The following is a 27,449-nucleotide window of genomic DNA, read 5'->3' as shown; positions in this document are numbered from 1 at the left end:
GTGAGGCGTGGTCGAGACTGCGTAATTACGGCGAGTTTTCTTTACCATTGACACAACTTAAACAATCCGAGTCGCATTTCGAGTTACTTCGCTTTTAACGAAATATCTGCAATCGGTAAGAACAAATCGTTTTATATTTAAGTGTCGCGGAATGTGTAGACTTGTGATTCCCAACACCAGAGTAAACTTTAGTAGCGTGAAATGCAGCATAGCCGTAGCGAAGGAGTAGCCATGCATTTCCTGTTCTGTTGTAAATACATTGATGTCTGCGGGCACGGATAAGTTTTTTAAATGCATATACTCGTGCCTGTTTTACTAGTAATCTTGCTTTTGGATGTACATTTCATTATAATATAGAGAGGGTCTCTTTTTAATCGCGTTTTCATCGGCATACACATTTTTTCCCCGTACGTTAACGTAGTTTTGCGGTTTTGTGGGTTTTCATGTAATGTAAGTTAGGTCTTCATAAGTGTGTCGATTATATGGGAATGATTACGTAATAACTATTTAGACTCAACAATATATTTACTTTTTTAAGCTATATAATATTTGGAAAGTTACCTTGCATAGTATTATTATCATGCCCATTTTTACACTAGTGTAAATATAAAATATGGCTACCAGGTCTGTGTTTGAAATAACCGTCGTGAACCGCTCTTTTACAGAAAGGCAAAGGCAAGAGTAGACCGAGAGGCATAAACTAGTCACCACTGAACTCAGGAGATTATCTAGCTCAGTCTGTGTTTACTCAGATGTCATATCTAAAATATTCCCAGCATGTGTCGATCTAGTGACTGGTGCCTTTTAAAAGGCTTCTGCTTTCTTTCTTTAGATCTAATTAAGGATGTTTTACACCTGTGGTCCCAATGAGGCGATGGTGGTTTCAGGTATGTTGCATCTGTTGGGCTTTATTACACGCTTATGACTTATGAATAGAAAGGAATGTGTTAGGAGGACCAACAACCCGTGGAGTTCTGCAAGTACAAATGAACTACATTTAAAAAGCTTGTCAAGAAAACCTTTAATGTTTGCTTGAGAAATCACAGTCCGAAGGTTTGTATATTGAACTGAAACTGTTCAGAGTAATCCTTCAGTATAAAATAGTTACTATTTTTCTTCACATATAGCATGAGTTGGCACACTTCTAGCAGCTTAATAATCCCTTAGCATGTTCATAGCATGTTTTAAAATGTTGCTTGTCTTAAACATGTTTCTAGGAAGATATAAAACCCTTGTGGTGTGTGTAAACTTGATTTATCAGTGCTAGTATGGTTTGTTTTAGCACACGGCTAACAAAGTTCAGTGTATCAATGTTTCCTTTAGTATTTGCTGCTAGCATATCTTGGTATGTTGTTGATAGCATAGTCTTGATTGTGCTGTCACACTAATGGTGCCATTGCTTGTTGATATTACAGAAATTTAAAGTAAGTCAAACCGATTGCAATCGTCATATTCTCTAAGCGCACAGCCAAAGCATAATGGATAATTTTGCATTTCATGCAAAAGCTCTATACTAGGGGTCACCAGCCTCTTTTTAAACTGAGAGCTACTTCTTGGGTACCGATTAATGTGAAGGACTACCAGTTTAATACACACTTCTCAAACATCAAATTTGCTCAATTTTCTTTTAATTATATGTCATTATTAATAATGAATGATATTTATCTGTGTGAAGTTACTTGTCATGTTAACAATTTCTCATAATAGTTGTCAACAATGATTTAACAAGGTAGAAAACAGAAATATCATGCAACACTTTATTTCTATACATCTCTGCACGTATTTACGTTTTCAAATGATCACTTCTACAATATTTTCACTTGCCTCTAAAATTTTTAACAAATCATGCACAACAATGTACCATGTTTGTACAGATGATCAATTGTGTAACATAAATCAACTTTCAGATTTTACTGTATGTATCACCAAATCTGCAGCATTTTTAACATACTGTAGCCGACACTCTAACCATTGCAATTGCCCCGAGAGAGAGAGTGGAGATTACATTCCATTACATTACATTCAAACACAGTTTTGCTTTCCTGTCTGAAAATGCCTTGATTTTCTAATCAAAAATAGTGTAGCTCTAAACGAGGCTTTGGTTGCTTTTTAGGGGGTTTTTACCAGTCTCATGAAAAAAGACTGCTGTTTGCACAAACCTTCCTTTAGTTCGTGGACTTTTTTCACTTGTAGTGTGCTGCCCTGGGCAGTTAAAATGGTAACGTTGGCTTGCGTGACACGTTCTGAAATGTTTCTCAACATTGTGATGCTTTGCCATCGTCAAATGAAGTAAAAAAGAACTCCTCCTTCTATTCACTGTAAAAATGATGTTTTTTCTTTTTCTGCAATGTTTTTAAATCATGTCCTCTCCTTTACTGCACCCACAACCACTGCTGTGGAGACCAGCTAGCTAATATGAAATATTTTTCACATTTATTTTTATACATAACTTAATGTCTATTTCAAAATGACACCAATGCAAGTGTGATTTAAAAAGAATTGATAAAAAATATTAGATGCAGCTTACTGGTAAGTGGCGCTATGGTGAGCTACTGCTATGGTGAGCCATTTTTAGAATAGGCCCTAAAAACTCGTGATCCTCGCGGGCTACCTGGTGCCCGCAAGCTACATGTTGGTGACCCCTGGTCTATACAATAATTTACTCCACTGATAGCATGTTTTGCACATTGCTAACATGTTTCTTGCATGATTTACTTACAAAATTAATTATAATTTTATTGTAGAAATATTGTAACCCTGGTTGTTTGATTACTATGGGGTATATGCACAGCAATTGGCTTAAGATTGGCAAGCAAAAATTCAGGACATTGCAACCTGCAGAACCTGGGGAATAAAAGAAAAAAGTTGTGTTTTCCAGCCAACGACAAACTTCCGGTGAAAAGTTAACGTGACTATGATGTTGTAATGAAATTAGAATAAGGGATGCTCAAAATAAACGATTAAGCGAAAGAGTGCGTTTGTAACCAACTAATTGTATCAGTTAAACGATTAAAATTATTTTATACATTTTAAAGTTTGGCTGCATAAGGGACTGATCAAAGCGAACGTGCTTTTTGCATTCAGAGGTGCATCTTTTAAATGTTTTTTTTTTTCTATGTGCGCTCGAGTGGAAAAAGCATGTTACCTCAGTCGCGTCTTTTTCTGTCTTCAATCAAATGAAAGCGGCGGGGTTTCCTTTGAGGTGACAGCAGTGTTTGGGTTGTCTATAGCAAACCTTTAATGATGGAGGAGAGACTTGTGGTCGCTGTTGCAAGTTATACAGTGCTGTATGACTTTACACATCCTGAATATCATAATGTTACAAAAAATTACAATTATAACAACATTAACAGCAACACTCGCGCACAATACGGCTCAGCTGATTCAGTCGTTTCCTAGTGACAGCTAGCACAGCGCTTCTTTTTTTCTTGTCAAATGGCAGTGTGGTGTGTCTCGCATTTTTGGAATGGAAAAGCGCTCGCTGTGATCGGCCCCTAAATGTGCAACACATATTTGTTAACTCGCGCTACAGTAACACACATCTACTCATGCCTGCAGATGTATTTTGCTAAAGAAGCAATATGAAAGAAGGATATTTCTGGTCACAGTTTGACACAGATAAGTTGACAAACCAGCGCTGATGCTGATCGACCCCTGTTCTGCCTTAACTGCCTCATAAACTCAACAAAAATGCTATTGCCAATATAGTGTATAGGCTACCACCAACAAACCAACCTTTTTCCATTTGGAAAATTAAAGTTATTAATAGTTCTTATATTATATAAAATATTAAATAGCCTAATCTACCAATCAAACAAATCCAGAGTTTTTCTTGATTTGCTCCAAACTGAGGCTTTTATTTCACAGCTTATAAAACATGTATGCAAATAAATGCAATTTCATATGTAAACAACAAAATTGTTATATCTTATGTAGTAGCCTATACTTTACAAAAAGTCAACATATGAGTCTTAAGTTTCATTGTCATTTTCTTTCATTACACGCAGCGCACGCACACATGAACCATAAGTGAGACATTTATAATAATAAGTCATAGAAATAAGTCATAATCATAATCAAGACACAATCTTTAAACTAATGACTTCTATTAAAAATGTTGAGAGGGTTTTTGTAATTTAATACTAACAGCAGAGCATTAATAAAATTCATATTTACCATGAAGCAATCTATTTGAGGTAGCCTAATATTTTTTTTTGACGGAAGAAAAAAACATGATTAGACAAACAGCCTATGCCGGACCTTAAAAAGGATTCAGTCAGTGTTTTTAATTTGTAATCTATATTTGGCATTTAAGTAAAAAAGATCTAGAGCAGGATATAAATTATTCATTTTGTTTAGTTTATTCTGTTTTTCTATGCTGCTGAAAACACAGCAGGTGCGTAAAGATGCTCTATTATGTTCTGTTGTGTTCTGTATGCTGTTAAAATTAATCAATATTTTAAAATATTTAATATTTTATGTGTCGCACAAAATTATTTTTTAAAATTAAGTAATATTTTAATATTAATCTGTTAACATTTATAGTTAACGAGTGGTGGTTGTCGCTTGTCAAAATTAACCAAAATGAGCATCCGTAATTAGAATATAATCAGTTAAGTAGACTTAAGCATTCATTGAATTGTTCAAACCTAAAACAAGATGAAATACTTTGTAAACACAAGCGCTGTCAGTAGCAGCAGGCTAGTGCAGAAACTTCATTGACAATATTGGGGTAAAAAAAGTTTCCACATTTTAAAGACATGCTAGGAAAAAATGGAATTTAATGCAGTGTTTCTTGTCCGGTCTAAGACCCACTTTATATCACATATTAATCAAGCAGTGGAGATCATTGATTTTTAAAGCAATCAGATATTAAACATGGCAATTTTGCAAGGACGCTACAGTTCACAGGGCCACACGAGACTCACACACGAACATTTACTCAAAGGAGAAGAACTCCCAATATGCCTGTATTGCAGCAGAAATCAAACTGTTAAGCATATACTTGTGGATTGCCCTATTTTTAATGTTATCAGATGACAATTTTTTATCTGTAGAGACTTTAAAGGGCACCTATGATGAAAAATCTACTTTTCAAGCTGTTTGTACAGACATATGTGTACATGTAGTTAGGGCTGTGCAATTAACCGAAAATCCGGTTTCGATTTCGATTACGGCTTCTAACGATTGTGAAAACCATTAATCAAGATAAACGATTATTCCATCATATACCGCCTCCTTTCCAGTTCCACGTGAAAGTGACTAAAAGCATGTGCTGTAATGTACTTTTGCAGGATGGGATGCGCATCATTCATATATTTAAAAGCGCGAAAGAGCACATGCTGTTGTGTGTGTGCGCGCACATGTCAAAATGGCGGATGTAGTACTTCCGAATTCCATTCATACTTTTCACATTCATACTGTATAGAACGTACTTTTCTAACGACTGAGTAGTACCTTTAAATTCAAATGCACTACCTACTGAGTAGTAGGCGGTTTCGGACGCAGCCTATGTGTTGCTTGTGTTTATCTAGCATGATTTAGAACACTGTTTGTACACTTGAGATATCATTATTCTTTATTACAATCTTTTTATCGGTCTTTTGTATGACAATGCAAATTAAATATTGAAAGGTATACAATAATGTATTTTCCATTATTAATCCAACCCCCTAACCTCTCATTCATTAACTCAACAAAACAATAAATACATAAATACCAAATTAAGAAAATTAAATACATACGAACATGACATCAGAATAACTGGATACAGATGGAAAAAAAATAATAATGAATTTAAATATAAATATATAATAATAATAAAAATTAATGAATAAATAAATAAATAAATAAATAAACCCTTCTGATCGGTAGCCAGCACCAGGTGTAATAAGCAGGCTTTTGATGTAATCAAGAAAGGAATCCCAAGTCTTATAAAAGTAATATAGTGAGCCAGAGAGTGAGCATCTCAGCTATTCAAGTCTGATACAGTAAAAAATGTCCTGTATCCACTTGTCATGTGTAGGGAGGGAAGTGTGCTTCCATTTTAAAAGTATGGCACATCTGGCTAGAATTGTGGTAAAGGCAAGAACCTTGCTGTCACGGACTGTCAAATCAGGTTCAAGAGATACACCAAAGAGGACTAACAAGGGATCAGGTTGTATTATTATTCTTAAAACTTACAATGAGCAAACAAAATATACTGTAAATATTTGTTGTTAAAAGGAAATTAAAACAACTCTTCACTGAGCTGCATAGGTTGCGGATTGAACTAAATAAATACAGAGAGCTATTAGACTAGAGCTATTAGACTAGAGCTATTATTTTTGCAAGAAAGCATGGAGTTTTGCAATGACTTTAAGGATCAATGAAATTGTGTAAACTGCATTCTTTTTCAACAATGAGCAAATGCAGAACTGGTTTGAGCTATTCATGTGACTTTCATTCACAGGTCAAAACAGACACAAAGTTCACTGTAATACAGGTGAAGTTTTGTTTAGATAAATGTCAGTGCTTACACATTAAGATCACTATTTAGTTGAGAAGGAAAAACCCCAGCAGGCTCACATTTGCTACAACAAGGTTAATGAAGGCAAATTGCGCTGTGCACAGGGGCAGAAAATATGTCACCAGCTTCATTATGTCTCTGTCGCCCTCTCTGTAAACACTTGACATGCAATGGCAGGAAGTGGGTTCATGAGTGGCTTTGCTAATGTTGGAAAGGAATCGACACGTTGCAGTTCAAAGGAAGCAACTTTTGGTGCTGTGATTTGTTTTTAGATTGGAGGATCGAATGAGGTGATGTAATGATTACATTTGTGTCTTTGTGTCCTGATGATAAAAGTAAATCATGTTGAACGTACACTCACTGGCCATTTTATTAGGTACACCTTACTGGTACCGGTTTGGACCCCCTTTTGCCTTCAGAACTGCTTTAATCCTTTGCAGCATAGATTCTACAAGGTACTGGAAATATTCCTCTGAGATCCATATTTGGTCCATGATAGCATCATGCAGTTGCTGCAGATTTGTCAGCTGCACATCCATGATACGAATCTCTTGTTCCACCACGTTAAAGGTGCTCTATTGGGTTGAGGCTGGTTACTGTGGAGGCCAGTTGAGTACAATGATTCTCGCTTTATTGACGCATTGTCCTGCTGGAAGTTGCTATCAGAAGATGTTGCCATCAAGTTGCCATCAGACATTGTGGTTATAAAGGAATGAACATGGTCAGCAACAATACTCAGGTAGGCTGTGGCGTTGACAAGATGATCAATTGGTACTAATTGGCCCAAAGTGTGCCAAGAAAATATCCCCCACACCATTACACCACAACCACCAGACTGAACCGTTGATACAAGGCAGGATGGATCCGTGTTTTCATGTTGTTGACGGCAAATTCTGACTCTACCATCTATATGTCGCAGCAGAAATCAAGACTCGTCAGACCAGGCAGCATTTATCCAATCTTCTATTGTGCAATTTTAGTGAGCCTGTGCGAATTGTAGCCTCAGTTTCCTGTTTTTAGCTGACAGGAGTGGCACTCGGTGTGCTCTTTTGCTGCTGTAGCCCATCTGCCTCAAGGTTGGACATGTTATCCATTCAGAGATGATCTTCTGCATACCTCAGTTGTAACGAGTGCTTATTTGAGTTTCTGTTGCCTGTCCATCAGCTCGAACCAGTCGGGCCATTCTCCTCTGACCTCTGGTGTCAACATGGCATTTGCATCCACAGAACTGCCACTCTCTGGATATTTTATCTTTTTCTGTAAACCCTAGAGATGGTTGTGCGTGAAAATCCCAGTAGATAAGCAGTGTTTGAAATACTCAGACCAGCCCGTCTGGCACCAACAGCCATGCCACGTTCAAAGTCACTTAAATTATCTTTCTTCCCTATTCTGATGCTTGGTTTGAACTGCAGCAGATCTTCTTGACCTAATAAATTGGCCAGTGAGTGTAGGTTTTGCATGTAAAAGATAGGAAGTGTGAATTACAATCAGTAAAGCATTACACAAGTAATTTTTATTTATTGAAATCTATCTTAAATCTAATTTGTTCCTGTGATGGTAATGCTAATTTTGCAGCGGCTGTATTTTCAGGCTTTAGTATTAGCTAATTTTACAAAAATAGTTTGAATTTTTACTTATTTTTTCAACATTTCTATCTTTTTCTCATCTACTTGAAAACAAATGACTGTTTTCAACATTATTTGATGGATAAAGTTCAAAACAACTGTAAAATATTTATTAGAATTTTTTTTAACAACACAAAGGTTCTGGCTTATGAAAAGTTTTTTTTTAAATATAAATTTTAACAATATTATGCATAAATACACAATAAATCACCATTAATTGATTCTGGTTATTTAACTGTGGATTTCCTAGATACCCATGCTTTTATGAAATATCGCTTTACAGCACCAATAAATAAATGACACAGTTAAATGTGATTTGTTTTTATTGATGAACTCTTAAACAAACTATCTTAAAACAAGTTATCTTTATTTTAATATCAGATCATCCCTAACACTGTTATATTTACTATTGACGTGACAAAAACGTACATGTAAGAGAAGATTTAGAATTAAAGATTTAGGACATGCATCCAACAACTAGCTGGTGGATTTTTAAAATGAAGTATTGATGTTAAATCGGCCAACAAAACCCTCTCTGTGTGTTGTGTCTTTCAGGATGTGGCCGCGCTCCTCCTCTCATGATTGCTGGTGGAAGAGTGTTTGTTATTCCTTGCATTCAGCAAATCCAGAGGTATGTATCAAATTACAATGGGAGACTGATTGTTAGAACATGTTAGTGCTCGAAAACACATGGACAGGAATCATTCTGTTTAACCAAGCGTCACGGTGCGAGTCTAATGCAGTCTGAGAGTCACGGGCCTCATGAATGATGGGAATTAAAGCAAGCAACGCTCTGTGGGCAGTGAGACTCTTGCTGTTTACATTCCTCTCCATGTATACATGACAGGATTGATGAATCACTTAAAGAAAAAGCTCTTAAAGAAAACCTTTTTACCCTTTTGTAGATCTCTGCAGTAGTTTGCACAGCATCATTTATCAAATTCTGCTTGTAATGGTAGCCACACCCACTTTGAGTTAAATTAGTCAGGTTTTTTGAGGGATTAATTCCCCAGCATAATCTAGAGATACTATATATGTGAGTGGAACGAATCATTTGTCCATATTGGGCTCTATTTTGAGACCTTTTTTTAGCTTATTTGCGACTTATAAATTATTTGCAAAAATTAATACGATAAACTTAAAGGGCTCTATTTTGACGGTCCATGCGCAGAGCGCAAAACGCAGGGCGCAAACGCTTTCAGGGCGTGTCAGAACGCATTTTAGCTAATTTACGGACGGGAAAATGCGCTTTGCGCCATGGCGCATGGGCTAAAAGGGTTGAGTTAATTTTCTTAATGAGTTATAGGTGTGTTTTGAGAATAAACCAGTTAGAGTCTCATCTCCCATTCCCTTTAAGACCCAGCTGCATCGCGCCAAGAGCGCATTCGCTATTTACAGGACGCAAAGTAAGTCTAAGTGGAAAAAATGAGCATTTCACAAGCAAACAGTTAAACAGAGCATCTACTGCGTGAGAATGAGAGATAATGGATCTACTTTCACTTTCGCTCTTGGAAAGGGAAACCTTTACGCACAGACATCTATTAGCCTATAAATAATTAATTTAGTTTGTTAAGCGCAAAGATTTGTTTCAAAACTATTTCTAAATTCAGTTCTAATTTCTAGCAAACGAATAAATGAACAATAATGACCAAGTGTGGTCAAAATACTGAGTTATTTCCAAATACACCTGCCATGCCCCATATGGTCTAAAACCTGACAGGTGGGCAAATCTAAGCTTGTTTTTAATAAAACAAATATAAATATGGATATAATAAATAATACTCCTAATAATAATAACGTTATACAAATGCAAATTGTTATGAATGAACTGAAAAAGCCTCCCGAGATGAAGAAGGCATAAAAGCAGTGATTTTTCATATTTATGTAGGCTAGAAAATAATGTTTTGTAATTTTTTAATCCTTTATATTTATATTCTATATCTATTCTTATTATATCCTATATTTATCCTAAATATTTAAATGTTTTCATATGTAAAGATATTTGCCTATTGCTCTCTTGTGCGTATTAAGCAGTGTGTAAGCGAGGTGCAACTCTGCGCCGGAGTTTAGACCGGGTTAGTTTTGGTCTAATGAAAAATCTCTTATAGTTTCTCAAAATAGCGACGCGCCAGCGGTCCGCCTCAGAACGCCTTCCTTTTTAGACCAGAATGCCTATAGGCGCACAAATGAGCGCTAATGCATTTGCTATTTAAACATCGTAGCGCAACGCCTCAAAACGACTCTTGCGCCAAGCTGAAACTACCAAAAGACTATTGAGCCGCGTCTTGCGCCACACTGCGCCGGGTGTATGATAGGGCCCAAAGACTCCAAAAGCCAAGTGCGACTACATTTATATTTTTATGCAAGTTTAAGTTCCGCTGCAGTATTTAGCTCACTGTAAACTGTACAGTAACATTTTTGTATGGCTTATAAAGCATGAAACGGTTGAAAAAAATTATACTGTGAATGTTTACACTAAAAAATCAGCTCTGTAAAATTAGTTTAGGTTTGATGGTTTTTAGTAGAAATCTCTTTTTTGTACACAAACTGTCTCTTACATGAGATTGATAAATAAAAAAACACAACAATCCAATTAATTCCAACCATTGCATCTTTATTGCAACTTTAAAAACATCATCATTATAGGTGTGGTCCACTACGATATCATATTTTAAACTTTAGTTGGTGTGTAATGTAGCTGTGTGAACATAAACAGCATCTCTGAATGTAAAATGCTCAAAGCTTAATACAAAATAAGACATTGGTATTTACATAGTTAGCTTAGCAAAGCCTACAATGAACGAATTTTGGAAACTACAAAAAATACCTCCGGCCCTTGTGAGATCACAAACGTACCTTTACCGCGCACACACACTGCGCAGCTAAGAGCCATGGCCAGAGGCGATGTAATGTTACAGGAGAGGGAGAAAATGCCATCCTGCTATTTCCACAGAGCTTCTTCTGTTTCTGTATTTGGGCTTCCAAAGGACATGACACAGAGACAGAAGTTCTTACAGTTCAATATTAATTATGTTCCAGAGAATTATAAAATACATAGCAAGCATGATTTGGCTAAACACAGCGACCAGAATCTCTCCCAGTTCAGTGCTGAATTCGGTTAAAATCTCCTCAAAGATAGAGCAGCTACAACAAGCAGACGCTGTGAACTCTGAGCCACGACCTGTAATTGTTTTTATTTGTTAAAATTGATCATGACATGTACAGTGTCTAGCCTTAACAATATGTTGAAGCAAAGATGTAAAAAACGGGAAATGCTGTTCGCCACCGCTAACGATTTAGCTACAAATTCATATCTATCAGTCAAACTGCTTTAAACACACACACACACACACACACACACACACACACACACACACACACACACACACACACACACACACACACACACACACAGAAACACACACACAGACACACACACACTTCCAGTGCGTGCGTGTCTCTCAATGTGTGTGCGACTGCAGTGTTTCTCTAAGGGCAGCTTTTTCTTGCGTTCTACATCTCAGGTAATGAACTCGCAAAAGATATGTGAACAATTCATGTTACTTACACAGGCATATTCTGAATATATGTGAAAGACGTCGTGTAATGTGTTGAGTTAAAAAATACAGGAGAGCTCGTCTAGCTCGTGTAGCAGCAGAAAAATCAATCAAGGCTCACACAGGTCGCATCCCACATCTTGTGCTTTATTCTCCTGTCAGTGTCTCTGTAAATTACAGAAAATAACTTAATCCGAGCATCAGAGAAAAAGAAAAATAAACATCGGTTCCGCACACATGCACTTCTCGTGTTACAGATAGTTAATAGTATACACACGCACACACATAAACACACACACAATGGCACACATACGCACTCTTAAAGGAGCCGCACCCCATGTTCACTCATTACAGACACTTGTCAGATGTTATTTTAGAGAGCGAACATGAGGTTGACTGAAAACGCGCATGCTTGTACGGGCGTGACGTGGAGCCGATTCGTGAATCGCAGCACATTATGACACATGATCAAATCAGAGTCACTTGAGGGCGGGCCTTTCAGAGGAACTAGGAAATATATCAGTCGTTTTCACGTTAGCTAAGTAGCTGTATATAATCAAAACGAGAATTTTGAAAAAATAACATGATTTCCTTCAAGTGAAACATGAGCACACATTGCTTTGCATCTTATCAACAATACAAAACCTTTAAATTACATCCTGAACCACCCCTTTAATTGCTACTTTTTCACTTGTTTGCTTTTTTCTTTTTCACCCAGGATCACTCTCAATACTCTGACTCTGAATGTGAAGAGTGACAAGGTCTACACCAGACACGGTGTCCCAATCTCAGTGACTGGCATTGCCCAGGTTAGAGACACACACACTTATCAATTCCCTGTTACGTTATGTTGTTGTCAGTTTCAATTGAGTGCTGATGCTTATGTGCCGCGCAGGTGAAGATCCAGGGTCAGAATAAAGAAATGCTGGCCGCCGCTTGTCAGATGTTCATGGGCAAGTCCGAGGGTGAGATTGCTAATATTGCCCTGGAGACCCTTGAGGGACATCAGAGAGCCATTATCGCCCACCTGACTGTGGAGGTATTTCACTCATTTGTATTTTATATCACACACATGTACATAATGTAAGAAATAGTTGACATTTTGAAAATAGACATGATAAGGTTGTACACACAAGATGTCGAATCGTTCTCTCAAGACTTCCGGATGAAATGTAGAATATTTATCATTAATCAAACTATTATTTTTGTATAATGAATATTTATTAAGAAATCAATATGATTGCATGTTATATATTGTATTTTAGTATAGGTTTTGCCATGAATATAGCCAATGCTGCTGATATGGCATTAAAACATAAATAAATAAATCACACACACACACACACACAGACAAGAAGAAGAAAGCTTTTTGTAGAAACCTTTTTAAATGGAACTGGAGGGTTTTATTGCCAAAATCAGCAAGCAACCTTTGGAGACCAAGACATTTTTGTAATACAGTTCTTATCTGATTACTGTACGGTTTTTCTGTGTTTGCCTCTACAGGAGATCTACCAGGACCGTAAAAAGTTCTCAGAGCAGGTCTTTAAGGTGGCTTCCTCTGACCTGGTCAACATGGGGATTGGTGTTGTCAGCTACACACTCAAAGATGTGCATGACGATCAGGTGATTTCAATACTTCACACTCTAAACAAACATAATTTAGGGGCTCTATGACTTTTAAAATTAAAATAAAACGGAACACAAGTCTGGCGACGCGGTGGCGCAGTAGGTAGTGCTGTCACCCCACAGCAAGAAGGTCGCTATTTCGAGCCTCGGCTGAGTCAGTTGGCGTTTCTGTGTGGAGTTTGCATGTTTTCCTCAAATTCGCGTGGGGTTTCTCCTGATGCTTCGATTTAGAGATCTGTGCGGGACTAAATTTTGAATCCCGCTCCCGCCTGTTCCCGCCAGGTTTTGGGCCGAACCTGACATTTGCTGTTCCGCTGCCCGACCCGCCCCGTTTTCTACCCACCGCACCCGCTTCCGCTAACGAGCGGGGGGAGAACAAAACAAAAAACCACCCAGCAATACAGAGTCCAGGCAGCCGATAACAAGCTGTCTGTATAAACACACACACACACACACAAACATAAGCACCAAGCAAGTGACACACACACAAAGGCATCACAACACACACTCACACACACACACACCTCTCATTCGCGCACACACACACACACACCCACGCATGCGCACACACACACGCGCATACACACACATCAACAAACAAGCTAAACGCAGCATCACGCTGTCTAATTCACACACATACATACATGTGCTTACTTGCTTGGGAGTCGGGAGCAATATTGTTAGACCGCCCGCTCCCGTCCAAAATTAAACCAGTTACCGAACGCTCCCACGCTTTATTTGGAAATTTATGCAGACCCCAACTACAGTTTGCCCCTCAGTACAAAGACATGCGGTACAGGTGAAATAGGTAGGCTAAATTGTCCGTAGTGTATGTGTGTGAATGAGATTGTATGAGTGTTTCCCAGTGATGGGTTGCAGCTGAAAGGGCATCCGCTACGTAAAACATGTGCTGGATAAGTTGGCGGTTTGTTCCACTGAGGCGACCCCAGATTAAAAAAGGGACTAAATCGAAAATGAATGAATGAATGAAACACAAGTGTTTTGTAAGAGATTGCATGTTTCTCAGGAGGACGCAACACTTAAGGCTGATTTATACTTCTGCGTCAAATGCCAGCGTATGCTACGGCGCTGACACATAGCCCTTCGCTGAGGCCGTCGGCGTAGCTGACGTGCACCTCTCAAAAAATGTAACTACACAGTGCAACGACGCGTAGTGTAAGCTCTGTGATTGGTCAGCTTGGTAGCACTGACGAGTCTGTGCGGGACCAAGAGCTGCGTGAATGGTGTGAGCCTGATGGAGCGATTGTTTACAAGTGTGGAGTCCCGTGAAGGAGCTCCGGATGGAAAGTTTTGTTTTGTGTTTACCTCATAGTTAAAGTTGTTGGCAGAGTTTGAGCCACTTGTACATCCAGGAAGTGTTCAGGAAAAGCAAAACATCAGTGAAGAAACTCGACACAGAGGAACATTAACACCTTACTGCCAACTAGCGTTTCGAAAGTGTTAATGCAGACCAACAGAGACAGCGCGCAGAAGTATAAATGCACAGCCATGCGCGTTGCATGCACCGTGGGTTACGCCGGTCACTTGATGCAGAAGTATAAACCAGGCTTTATGTGAAAGAACGCAGATGGTTGCCAGAGAATGTGTTTTTTTTTTACACAACATTTTTTGGGGGAACACTTTAACAAATTGTTTATGCAAGAACACAAACAGATTAAAATATTGCATATGGTTTGCTAGAGAATCCACATTTTTTTGGACTGCGAGGAAATGCTAGATTTTCCTCTGTAATGCATAGTTTTTTCAAGAGAACGCAATAATTTAACAGGAGTATGTAAATGATTTCAACACAATGTCTGTGAATATGCTATATTTTTGGTGGAAAATACAAATGTTCTGTAAGAGAATGCAAATTTTAACTGAAATATACTGTAATAGACTGCAGTGTTTTTTCTTGACATAAATGTTTTGTGAGAGAACAGTATTTTCTTGTGACCCAAAATCAAATGTTTTTATAAATTGCAAATGTTTTGCCAGCTAATTTTTTTGTGCAACTCAATAATTTTGCGAGAAAATACTAAATTATCTCTGTGGAATTTAATATATATATTTTTTAGAGAGTGCATACATTTTGCAAGAGAATACAAAGGTTTTGTAAGCAAACTCCCTTTTATTTGATCAAAGAATGCTATGAGAAAATGCAGCGGTTAATGTGCAAATGCATTACTTTTGAAAGTGTTTATGAAAGCTAAATTCTTTGAAAAAGCAGAACTTTTTCAAAAACATTTTCTTCCAATTATATCCTTCCAATTCTGCTTTTTCCTATAGGTTTACTGTAGGCTGTAGTTGTGCTAATATTTCTGTCAAAAGTACAGCAAATATAACAATAAAAAGATTTATGTTTTTGCAGAATAAATAAATTCTTTTACAGATTCTAGACTTTTAAAGCATAATATATTTGTAATAATACATGAATTTAAGTCTGAAACTGACCTGTCTTACAGGATTATCTAAGCTCTCTGGGTAAAGCTCGTACTGCTCAAGTGCAAAGAGACGCTCGTATCGGTGAAGCTCAGTTCAAGAGAGATGCCGTCATCAGGGTGAGATTTTTTTTTTTTCAAGATCTTGTTGTGATTATATGATGTTGGATACAACTAATCAAGTGAAATGTGTGTGTTTGTGTGTATAGGAAGCTCACGCCATGCAGGAAAAGGTCTCTGCTCAGTATAAGAATGAGATCGAGATGGCTAAGGCTCAGAGAGACTTTGAGCTGAAGAAAGCTGCCTATGATGTTGAGGTCAACACCAAGAAGGCAGAGTCTGAAATGGCCTATCAACTTCAGGTACCAAATGATATTAAACTTGGTTTCCAGCTTCCAGAAGGAAAAAAACTTCACCATATGGCGAAAGTGAATAAAAAAAACCTTGAGAGAAACCAGACTTTGTGATCTGAAGAAGTTTGACAATTTTGTCTTTTTCACTGTTTTTTAGATAAACAACTATGTTCATCTAAATTCATAGTTTGGTATTTCTATGCTTCAGAACAATCAAAAGCTTCCTTACAGCACCTTTATGTCACTTCCAACTACATTTTATAATGGTTGTTATTTGAATTAGGTGGCTAAGACCAAGCAGCGTATTGAGGAGGAGAAGATGCAGGTTCAGGTTGTGGAGCGAACGCAGCAGATCATGCTTCAGGAGCAGGAGATCACCCGCAGAGAGAAGGAACTGGAGGCCAAGATCCGCAAACCAGCCGAGGCTGAGAGATACCGCATTGAGAAGCTCGCCGAAGCAGAACGGTGTGGAAACTGACAGTTAGACACAAACACTGGGGTTCAAAGAAGTTGTTTTTGCATTTTGTGCAATTAAACACACATTCTGCTTTAATAATGAAAAAATTGAGATGTTATAATCTTAAAAAACCATGTCGTCTCTCATCCAACAGGCTTCAGTTGATCATGGAGGCGGAAGCTGAGGCAGAGTCCATAAGAGTGAGTTTTCAATTTGTTCAAATTTCCTTCCATTTGGATTTAGTTTGCTTTCAGTCATTTAATCGGAGGTGGTCAGATAAAACTCAATGCTTTTTTTGGACATTCAAGGTCAATAAGGTTGTACTGTCGATAAATTGTAGATATTTTATTGGCTAGTATTTTCTAAAAGTGACTGCAAGTGAAGTTTTTGAAATCAATTGAAAATCTTACACATTTTGTTTAGATATTTTTTATTGATTTTCAGTTTTTCAAATGGGAAAGAACAACAATACGAACCCCAAACCCATACCAATCCAACAGTGGGATCCGCTCACATTAGCCAAAAATTAACAAATATACAATTGTACATGTAGGTTTAAATGCAAATACAAAGAAATAATAATTGTTATAATAATAATAATAACAATAAATAAAAATAAAAACAAACAAATAAATAATTTTTTTTTCATTAATAAAACATTTAATCAATAACTTTTACTAACATATAACCATACACACCATATGTACAGCAAAATCTAATTATTTGAGATTGTCCACAAAATCAATAAAAGGTTGCCACAACCTAGAAAATTTCCCCTCCTACCCTCCTAATGAAAACCTGATTTTTTCTAAATAAAGAAGACATCATTTCTCTAATCCACTGAGCATAAGTGGGAGGATTAGAATCCTTCCATTTTAGCAAAATAGCCCTACGTGCCAATAAAGTCGAAAAAGCACTGATTTTACACTTTGAAGAAGGCAACTGTATTTCCCCTGAAGTAACCCCAAACAGTGCCACCTGTGGATCTGGATCTAGCTTGTGCTGAAGAGTCACAGATAACGTATCAAATATTAACCTCCAGAAATGTTCTAAGTTGGGGCAAGTCCAGAACATGTGAAATAAAGTGCCTTCAGCACAATTACATCTATTGCATAAAGGACTAGTACTAGGAAACATTTGGGCTATTGTAGTCTTAGAGATATAAGCTCTGTGGACTACTTAAAATTGAATGAGAAATTGCCAGGCACACATTGATGATGAGTCAATTTTTTTAAGAATATCGTCCCACAGATCATTCGAAATTGAACCACAAAGATCCTCTTCCAAAGAAAATCTTATACATTTTAAAAACATTATTTAACCCTCGTGTGCTGCTGGTGATGTATTTTATCCACTCTTGGGTGATTTTGAGTCTTATTATGGCCACAGCTTTTTCTCTGTTTCAGCAAATAGAATAATTGTAGGTGCATAGGGCTGGGAGACTAAATAAAGACTATTGTGATTCACCTTTTGTCAGTACAGCTATTTGTAATAAACCTCAAGCGTGTCCGTTAAGATGGAGCAGCGTTTACTAAACAGAGCTGTAGTTCACTGACAAGCTTCGCAAAATCTTGTTTAAAATCACTCTTTGATAGTTGTCACTTGTCAGTGAACTATAGTGACGGGTCGTTCATGAATGATTCGTTCATTTTGAACGAATCTTTAATATGACTCGGGAACTACGAGTCCTCTCAGGGAGTGATTCGTTCATCCGTGCGTGAGCACATTTGAGCAGGTAGTATTGTTAATTTCAAGTATTCATCACATTGGCAGAAGCCAATCATATGTGTTTAGAGCCGGAAAAAGTTTTGATCCGCTCACCTCTCGAGTCCTCTATCGGGTCTGAGTCACTCGTTCATCACGGGCCAATCATATGCTTTTAGAGCCGGAAAAAGAATTGAACCGTTCATCTCTTGAGTCCTCGGGTTGGAGTGATTTTGTCACGTGATGAACGAACGATCATGGCTCCTATCGGCTTAGACTGTGGATTGATTAAGATTATATGTGACTGTCAGTGTAACGTGAATGAACCCCTGACATTTGAAGACATGAAGAGGTGAGCTGAGCGAAGAGACAAACATGCCTTCATAGACAAAAGAGCAGGTAAACATTGAATTATTATTTTCTCCCTCTTATATACTATTTATGACTTATTTGTCATGTGATCAACCTTTTGGGCTAATTGTAGATGTGTTTGGAAGCAATTCGTAACATTTTAATAATATTTTGGCAAATTGAACCAAATGAACGAAATGACTCGAAAAAAGATTCGTTCACCTTGATGAACAAGACTCAAAGATCCGAGTCAGTAAAATGATCCGAACTTCCCATCACTAGTGAACTATGGCTGTGTGTAGTGCTGCATATATATTGAATAAGTTGTTTAATTCATAATTATATTAAATAACACTTATGAAGAATGAGATCGAGATGGCTAAGGCTCAGAAAGACTTTGAGCTGAAGAAAGCTGAAATGGCCTATCAACTTCAGGTACCAAATGATATTAAACTTAGTTTCCAGCTTGTAAAATAAAGACTGGGAGACTATTTCAAGGAATACAAAAAATCGTGTAAAACTAGAAAACTAAGTTGTTTAATTCATAATTATATTAAATAACACTTATACTCCCAGCTCTCTTCACAACTTCAGTCCTGTGTTTGAAATGGTTCTGTAGCCGTGTACATCCTGATGCTAGGTGTAAACTGAGCTCTTCTGTGTCAACTGCGCACACAACACACACCTCTTTAACACCCCCTCTCACGTTTTAATCTATTTCTGTCTCTTTCAGATGAAGGGAGAGGCCGAGGCCTTTGCACTGGAGGCGAAGGGTCGGGCTGAAGCTGAACAGATGGCTAAGAAGGCAGAAGCCTTTAAAGGGTACAAAGAAGGAGCCATGGTGGACATGCTGCTGGAGAAACTGCCACTGGTCAGTGCATCACAACTTTTTCAGTGTCAAAAGAAAAAGTTCAGAGTTGTCCAGTTTGTGACAGAACTGTTTTGGGCCCGTTATTTTTTCAGCTCTCTTTATTAACTCTAAGTCAATCAAAACTTTCTTTCAGATTTGCATGACTTGCCTGTAGACTTTAGTCTGGGTGGACTCGTCTTAGTCCAAATGTTCATTTTGTTATCTGAATGTAAATGAGGCTAATTGTTCAGCTGATGAAATGCCTCTTCTACACCAAAACTCCATAAAACGGTTTTGAATCTGGCTCATTGTGGATAATTAAGTGGTATGAGATAATAGTATATTATACCTCTAAATTATTTGGGATTTTTTTGTTATTGTTAATTAGACAGTATTTCATGGTCAAATTATGATTATATTTAATTATAAGGCTAATGGTTTAGCCCTGTCATAGATAAATAATATTACCCTAAATGCACAACTATGTTGCAACAAGGTTGTGTGTTAGTAAGGATTCAAAAGATTTGTTCAAAATTCATTTATGAATAGGCTCATTTTCACCGTCGAGCCAGTGTGAGCCAGGGCTTTTATCGGGCCGGGCCAGGCCAGGCCAATCGTCTGGTAGCTTATGCAGTGAGACCGAAATCATGTCGTGTTTTCACTGTCAGGCCAATAACACAAACCTTGCCCCCAGAACATCCCACGAATCAAACGTCACACAATCCACCCAGTTTTGTGGAAATCAGGCATATAGAGCACACCATCGTATCATCACAAAACGGTTCAAATGAAGACAACCAAAACAAACAACTGACATGTTACTGTACAGCATTACATTATATGTCTACACGCCGATCGACTGTTGGCATCTAGACGAGCATGTTTCATGCACAAACACCTTTTAAACTTGACAAAATCTCTCAACAACTGAAAGTTACTGGCTGCTGTGTCTTTAATATGGTGTAAAAAATGTTATGCTTTATTGAATCGCCAAGAAGGACGCAGCAAAGAAATATCCCTTGTTACATTAAAACTACTTCAATTAATATTTTATGCATCAGCCTTAAATTCAAAAGGGAAACATAAGAGTAATCTTAAGCAAAAGACTCCTAGTCTATAAGGTGTTTTATGGAGTATCTTAAACTGACCACTAGCTGTTTTTTCCCTTATTTATTTATTTTTTGGCACGTGTTCTTGTGAGTGATGGGAAAACTAGTGTAATGACAGCGGCACACCATCTTGCAAACTCCACCTCTGCTTTCACTCTGCTCCGAAGCCCCAACTGGCACAAAAGGTATTCAGCAGGCCGAAAAGGGCCGGCCGCTGGTCCTGAGAAAGCCCCACTACGGCCAAATCAGGCCCTGGAAGTGACAATAGAAATGCGACTGGCCCTGGCTCGGACTGGCTCGCTCGCTTTAGACGCAACAGTGGAAACACGGCTATTTAGTCTTTATAAATGAATAATTAGCTCAAATGTTTTGTTCAAAACGAGATGCATTCAGGAATGAAACATTGCAGTGTTGCATTGAGATGCTCAAATAGTCTGCTCAGGGATTTTTTTTTTATATAAAAAAAGTTTATTACTCAATATTAACTACTTGTTTGTTGAGTACAGTCAAATCAAATTTGCAGTCTTGCTCACATGCACATTCTGTTTTGTGATATTAATTGTATCTCACTAATATTAAAGACAGAAACCCATACAACTCAGTTTTCCCTTTTATAAGTTCAGTGTTTCTCAGCCACATTCCTGGAGGCCCACCATCACTGCTTTTTACCACCTATTACAGGTCTTTCAGTCTCTGCTAATGAGCTGATGATATGAATCAGGTGTGTTTGGTTTGGGAGACTTGGAAAAATGCAGAGCTGGTGGTCCTTCAGGAATGTAGTCGAGAAACACTGACTTAGATTATAGTGCAATTCTAACTACATTCTGATTCATCTAATCATTTTTTTTCATTATTAGTGGGTGCTTTAATAATTCCTTTGTGTATTCATGCATGGCATCATTGTACAATTTAAAATGAGTGACTTTTTTATCGACTCTGACAGAATGCTAGGATTACTGCTATCTGTAATAAGATCACTCCTTAATATTTGTCCTCCACTCCTGCAGATGGCAGAGGAGATCAGCAAGCCGCTCTGTGCCGCCCAGAAGGTCACCATGGTGTCGAGCGGTGGGTCAGAAGTGGGTGCTGCCAAGCTGACAGGAGAAGTTCTGGATATCATGACTCGCCTGCCGAGCGCTGTGGAGAAACTGACTGGAGTCAATATCTCACAGGTGAACCCACACGACTAGCTGGCAGCTAGAAGACTTTGCTTTCTGCCTATCCGCTTGTTAAGTGTGACGTCACGCGAAGCGGCTTTCGAATCCAAGCGCTCTATTCAACTGAATGGGGAGACTCATGAAATGGTCTTTATAAACGTTTACAAAGCGATTTAATGCTTTCGAAAATCACGATCGCAGTATATATGTCCATGCCTAATATCCAATGGCCAGAAAGTGATTAATTTTTTATAAATTGTAAACATTTTGGTATTTGTTATGCAGCAAGCCCAGAGATTGTTGTGTACACTATGACTTTATATAAAATTAACTTTAATGTGTGATAGGAATAAAACGTGATCATAAACGAATGATTTCTCCACTCAAATGAGTGGCGGCTTGGACCCGGAAACAGTATACATACGTCACAAACACGTCACCACTTAACAAGCGGATAGGGTCTGATTGTATCAGGCAGCAAATCACATGACATATAGCATCTGCATTTCTATTGGTACTGTATGTAAACTTTGACAAATTTTCTTCTATCGATCATCACGTCTTATTTAAACTGTGTTTGTGTGTTTATTTATGGAACGTCAGTATAGTTATTTACAATATGTGTGTAATTTCTGTGTGATGACTCGGCCCAGGCAGAATCTGTGGACATTTTTTGCTGTTTCTGCATAAACTGTTGTACAAAATGACTGCAGATTTATGTAGAATGATTTTGAGAGTATAGAACTAAAAACTTAACATGAGATTAAAAATAAACACTTTTTAAACTTTTCTTTAAGGTTTACAATGCAAATACAATTAAAAGCATATGTCTGCTAAAAAAGCAAGTCTCTTGTAGGTATATCCATTAAAAGACAGAAAAAATTACTTTAAAAATTTTATTGTATTTAAACCATAAAAGCATGTACTTTTAAGGTATTTAAACCTTTAAGGCAAGTCATTTCACTCAGTGGCCATGTTTGAGACACCTCTCAGTATGCTCAGGTATTCTGTCTGAATAAAGAAACATCAAATCCTCCAAAACTGTTTGCCAAGCTTAAGATTACATTATATATTTGGAATCACCAATTAAGTTAAACAACTACTGTCTCAAAAGTTTCATTTCTAAATGTTCAGATCAAACAAAATCTGCATATTTTCAGGATTCCCAAGCTAATGCGCATTCAAAAGGAACAAGGTCACGCAACCGACCTCATTTATGGCTGTGACACTTTATCATCCTCCAAGTAATTATCATCAGATCGCGCTGGTCTTCTGAAGTAATTCACAACTTTGTCTTGATGGCGAATCTCCTCCAGAAATGACAGCGACTATTTATTTACATGTTTGTGGGCGTTTGTGTAGTTGCTGTTATGTGATGTGTGTTTGGCAGAACGGATTGTACCTCGAGTTAGTTTCATACAGATTACAAAACCAAAACCCTTTTGTTTTCAAGTATAGTTCATTCATTTAAAAGCACAGATTTCAGCGTATATGAAGATAGTCCTCATGTCTGTGAAGCAAGTATTCGCTAAGATTCCAGTGTGTTTGTTGACCGCTAAACTGTTGTAAAAGCACACGTCTGGTTGGAGCTTTTCCCCCGGAGAAACGTTATGCCCCATTCACACGGGGCGTCAGCTTCAACGCTTCCCGTTCACTTAAAATGGGTGACGTCATGCGTTGCCGAACTGCATTGTGGATGCTGCAGAAGTTGGGACTTGGCAGTAATAATAATAATAATAATAATAATTACAGGCAGGTGTGTTTGATATGGGTTGCAACTGAAATCTGCAGGAAGGTAGATCTCCAGGAACAGCTATCGATGATTGGCTCCTGTACTAGTAGGCGGGGCTTCATTCACCATATAGCCTGTTACACTTTCCCCCTTTCAAAACTAAACGAGTGACATGCCTTATGCATTCTATAGTCTTTGAAATAAATAACTAATATTACTGAAATTAATATATATTTACATAAATAAATGGATTGAATGATGGGCTCAAAAATCTGTGATTTCTGCGTGCGCAGATTCCTTGTGAGTCTAGAGATTAGGCATGGGAAGATAAACAGTTTCAAGGTTTATCGCAGTTTTTTTTTTATTTTTATTTTTTTATTATAAAATCTATGGTGTTCAATGGGGAAAAAGTTATTTTACCCAGACATTTAAAAAAAATTCAAAAGTCATATTTTAGAGCAGTAATCACAAAACCGTGAAACTGTGATATTTTTATCTAATGTTATCATACTGTCAAAAATCTTAGGGTGCTTTCACACCTAGACTTTTGTTTCAGAACCTGTCTCGTTTGCCCAGTTAGCGCGGTTCGTTTAGTGCGGTTCATATGTGAATCCACCAATTGCTCTCGGGTCCGCGCCAAAACAATTGCTCCGAGATCGCTTGAATGAGGTGGTCACGGCTCGATTGAAACAAACTCTGGAGCGGATCGATTGCAGTGAGAAAGCTATACGATCCGAGCCCAGTTATATCATTGTTTTATGGATATGTAATAAGCATACAGCTATATGAAGAGAGAATTATGAGTAGGGCGGGAGGTCATTCAACAGACATCCCAGGTCTCCCTGAAGTTTCGGGAGTCGCGCCTTTTCCTCCCGGTCCTCAAATGCATCACGCACCCTTCTCACCCCTACCCACCGCATTCCTCCTCGCTCTTCAGACACGTTGCGCGCACCTTGTCAAACACCACCCAAACCACTACCATCCCCCTGACAGCTGAGTGAGACTCTGCAAAATAAACCGTGAAACTCTGACCAATGTGAGGAGAGTTTACTCACACATGACTTGTTTTAGCTCTTTTGGTCCGTTTAGAAACTTTGCCGTGTGAAAGCGAACCGTACCAAGTGCAAAGAGCAACACTGTAACAAATTGAATCTCTGTTTCGGAACAACTGAATTGATTCACAGTTGTGAAGCACCCTTATACCGGCCCATGCTAGTAATGACAGAATATTTATATATATTTTTTAAATTTATGAATTAAAATATTCAGCAACATCACATTTATACAAACAAAATCCAACTTCACTGTAAACCTAAACATCAACAGTAATTCAACAAAGTTTAAATTAGAGATGCTAAAGCAGAAATAGTCATTTTGGAAAGCTGTTGTTCTTCATAAATACATAATTCTACTTAAATGTTGGATATTTTCAATAGTTTTAATCGAAATAGAAGAAAGTTTAAAATCAGCATAAACAGCCATTCAGTGTACATTCAGGACTTTGGTAACTTTAAACACAACTGCTTTTCCTCTGCAGACTAACTAAATGTTTTTTTTTTTAATCAGGCTGTTTTAACCCGCATGGGTTAATGAAGATGATGATGAAGGAAGCGGCTCTGATCCTGCATCTCCGCTCCTCTCGTCTGTTAGCATGTTTGCATGCCTGTTCTCCTACTGAAGCTGGAACATTTGAGGTCATGCTTTGCTTTTATATTCCACCAGTTACCTTCAGTTTTTATATTGTGTTTTGTGAATTGCATAATTTTGTCATACAGTAGTATAATGATCCTTTTTATCACAGGTGTCACATCCAGTTTGCGGAGGGCCACAGCTCTGCACAGTTTATTTCCACCCCTAATTAAACACACTTGATTAAACGAATTGAGTCCTTCAGTTTTGTTAAGAGACCGGCAGGTAATTGTGTGAAAGCGGGGTTGGAACTAAACTGTGCAGAGCTGCGGCCCTTAAGGAACTGGATTTAACCCCTGTGCTTTATATGAAGTTAGGTGAACTACATTGAATATTCAGGGAAGCAGGGCTGCATTTTTCCTTTCCTTTTGAAAGTTTTCTGTATTTCTAACTAGAGCCACACACGCCTGTTGAGTCCGGTTCAGTTTTTCTCCAAACCAAAGCGCGTTTCAGACAAATGCAGATATATAGATTTATATTCACCTCAAGTGCATTACTGAAGCCATACTCATGTTTAACTTGCATATCTTAATAAACTGCAATGTGTTTATGTATTCTTGCCATTTTAAAACGGAAAAGTTTGCTTAAGGTGTCTTTTTAAAATATGGCACAATAACTCGTGATCCTACAGTCTGTGAAGGATTTTCCTGACACTACAGGTAAAAGAAAACTCGCTGATGTTGGACTATATTGAATTCGTATTTTTTTTAAATGGGCCAGTGTGTTTCAGCAAAGTTTAGTAAGTAGGGGTGGATTGAGAAGTTTGTTACCAATGGAAAAGGATGTGAAAATAGGTTTGGTTTTAAACACGGCCCACAAAAACTGGTAAAGAGTGAAGGTGGTTTTATTTCTCACTTCTTTTGTTGCAAAAATGCATTTAGTCTTTTACCGTGTTAGATGTTATTTTGTTTTTACCATGCTGCTGTTTATTTCACACTAAAATCTAATTAACGTTAACAGGTAAACCAATAGTTCTTCAGTTAAAAGTGTTTTACTTCCTCATAGACTGACACTGAGCTCGGCCTGCTTTTTTCTTTCTCTCTCGTGTTTCAGTAACTGCGGCATGTCATGTAAAACTATCTGGCCTTAATGACTAATTACCTTCAGCACTCTGCCGTCAGTTTGCTTTTACTACAGTAAATCCTCTTTTGCTGTTGTTTTTTACTCAACAGATTAACTCCGTATTGCCTTACTGTATGTTCATTGGTGATGTAGATGTTTTCACCTTAAACTGTAGATCTCTATATCAAGACTGAATGTAGATTCATATATGTGATTCTATAAGTATGTACCCTTTAATATGAACAATAAACTGTTAGCGTCTGCTGTACATTAAAACGGGTCCATTTGTGACTTTTGTGAATGTGTTTGCACAAAGTCTTGAATGTGATTGTTCCAGGTCCTGTGTTTTCCCTGTCCTCCTATGCACCATGAATAATTATATGATGTGTTGAAACTGTTACTGAGCTTTATATAATCTTTTACATTTTGGCCCTCAACAATAGAAAATAAAAAAACAAAAAAAAAAAGTTTAGCATTTAATGTTTTTCAGATCATCACTAGTGTGAACTAAAACAATGACAAAATTAGCATTTAGAACAGTAATTTCTGCCTACATGGATCAACAATTTTTTCTGCCTAAATAAAACGATTTCAGTTTCTCATCAAATCCTCACTTCCTCAGACCTATCAAATGCTCTTTAGTATGCGACATGCCCCACCCCCTTTTCATTTGATGCGCTTAATCTCAACCTATGGAAGTTTTTTCCTAACAAAATTAAAATGAAAATCCAAATGCTTAAAAGATCAAACTATGAATCAAATCCTCAAACCGACACCGCAAATGGTAAATCAAATCCTCAAACCAACTCTGCAAATGGTGAATCAAATGCTTAAACTGACTCGGCAAATGGTGAATCAAATCCTTAAACGACCCCGCAAATGGTTAATCAAATCCTCAAACCGACTTGGCAAATGGTGAATCAAATCCTCAAACCGACCCCACAAATGATGAATCCTCAAACAACCCCACAAATAGTGAATCAAATCCTCAAACCGACCCCGCAAACGGTGAATCAAATCCTCAAACTGACCCTGCAAATGGTGAATCAAATCCTCAAACTGACCCCGCAAACGGTGAATCAAATCCTCAAACCGACCCCGCAAACGGTGAATCAAATCCTCAAACTGACCCTGCAAATGGTGAATCAAATCCTCAAACTGACCCCGCAAACGGTGAATCACATCCTCAAACTAACCCCCCAAATGGTGAATCAAATCCTCAACCCGA

General features: G+C 37.8%; 1 protein-coding gene across 5 annotated transcripts; it reads left to right on the top strand.

The window, feature by feature from the left end:
* flot1b (flotillin 1b) lies at window positions 1-26,497 on the top strand. 5 transcript variants are annotated; one of them, XR_012391330.1, is made up of 14 exons: window positions 1-115; window positions 833-887; window positions 8,689-8,764; window positions 12,409-12,499; window positions 12,586-12,729; window positions 13,194-13,313; window positions 15,782-15,877; window positions 15,967-16,119; window positions 16,394-16,575; window positions 16,722-16,767; window positions 19,356-19,493; window positions 21,589-21,753; window positions 25,037-25,283; window positions 25,424-26,497. XR_012391330.1 is itself a non-coding variant. In XM_073924558.1 (13 exons), exons 2-13 carry the CDS (start codon window positions 845-847, stop codon window positions 25,058-25,060), a joined length of 1,395 nt encoding a protein of 464 aa, XP_073780659.1. In that variant the 5' UTR covers window positions 1-115; window positions 833-844; the 3' UTR covers window positions 25,061-26,497.
* The last annotated feature ends 952 nt before the right edge of the window (window positions 26,498-27,449 follow it).

The sequence above is a fragment of the Danio rerio genome, chromosome 16, assembly GCF_049306965.1.
Source record: "Danio rerio strain Tuebingen ecotype United States chromosome 16, GRCz12tu, whole genome shotgun sequence".
Classification (NCBI taxonomy): domain Eukaryota; kingdom Metazoa; phylum Chordata; class Actinopteri; order Cypriniformes; family Danionidae; genus Danio; species Danio rerio.
Note: the sequence above shows the minus strand (reverse complement) of the source record. Positions and strands in the feature narration are given on the sequence as shown.

What these genes read in the sequence shown, in the direction of transcription:
- flot1b (XM_073924558.1), top strand. Translation starts at nt 845, where the DNA reads ATGTTTTACACCTGTGGTCCCAATGAGGCGATGGTGGTTTCAG. An exon ending in AGAGAGATGCCGTCATCAGG is followed by an intron (nt 15,878 to 15,966) that starts GTGAGATTTTTT and finishes TTGTGTGTATAG; the next exon opens with GAAGCTCACGCCATGCAGGA. An exon ending in AAGCTCGCCGAAGCAGAACG is followed by an intron (nt 16,576 to 16,721) that starts GTGTGGAAACTG and finishes CTCATCCAACAG; the next exon opens with GCTTCAGTTGATCATGGAGG.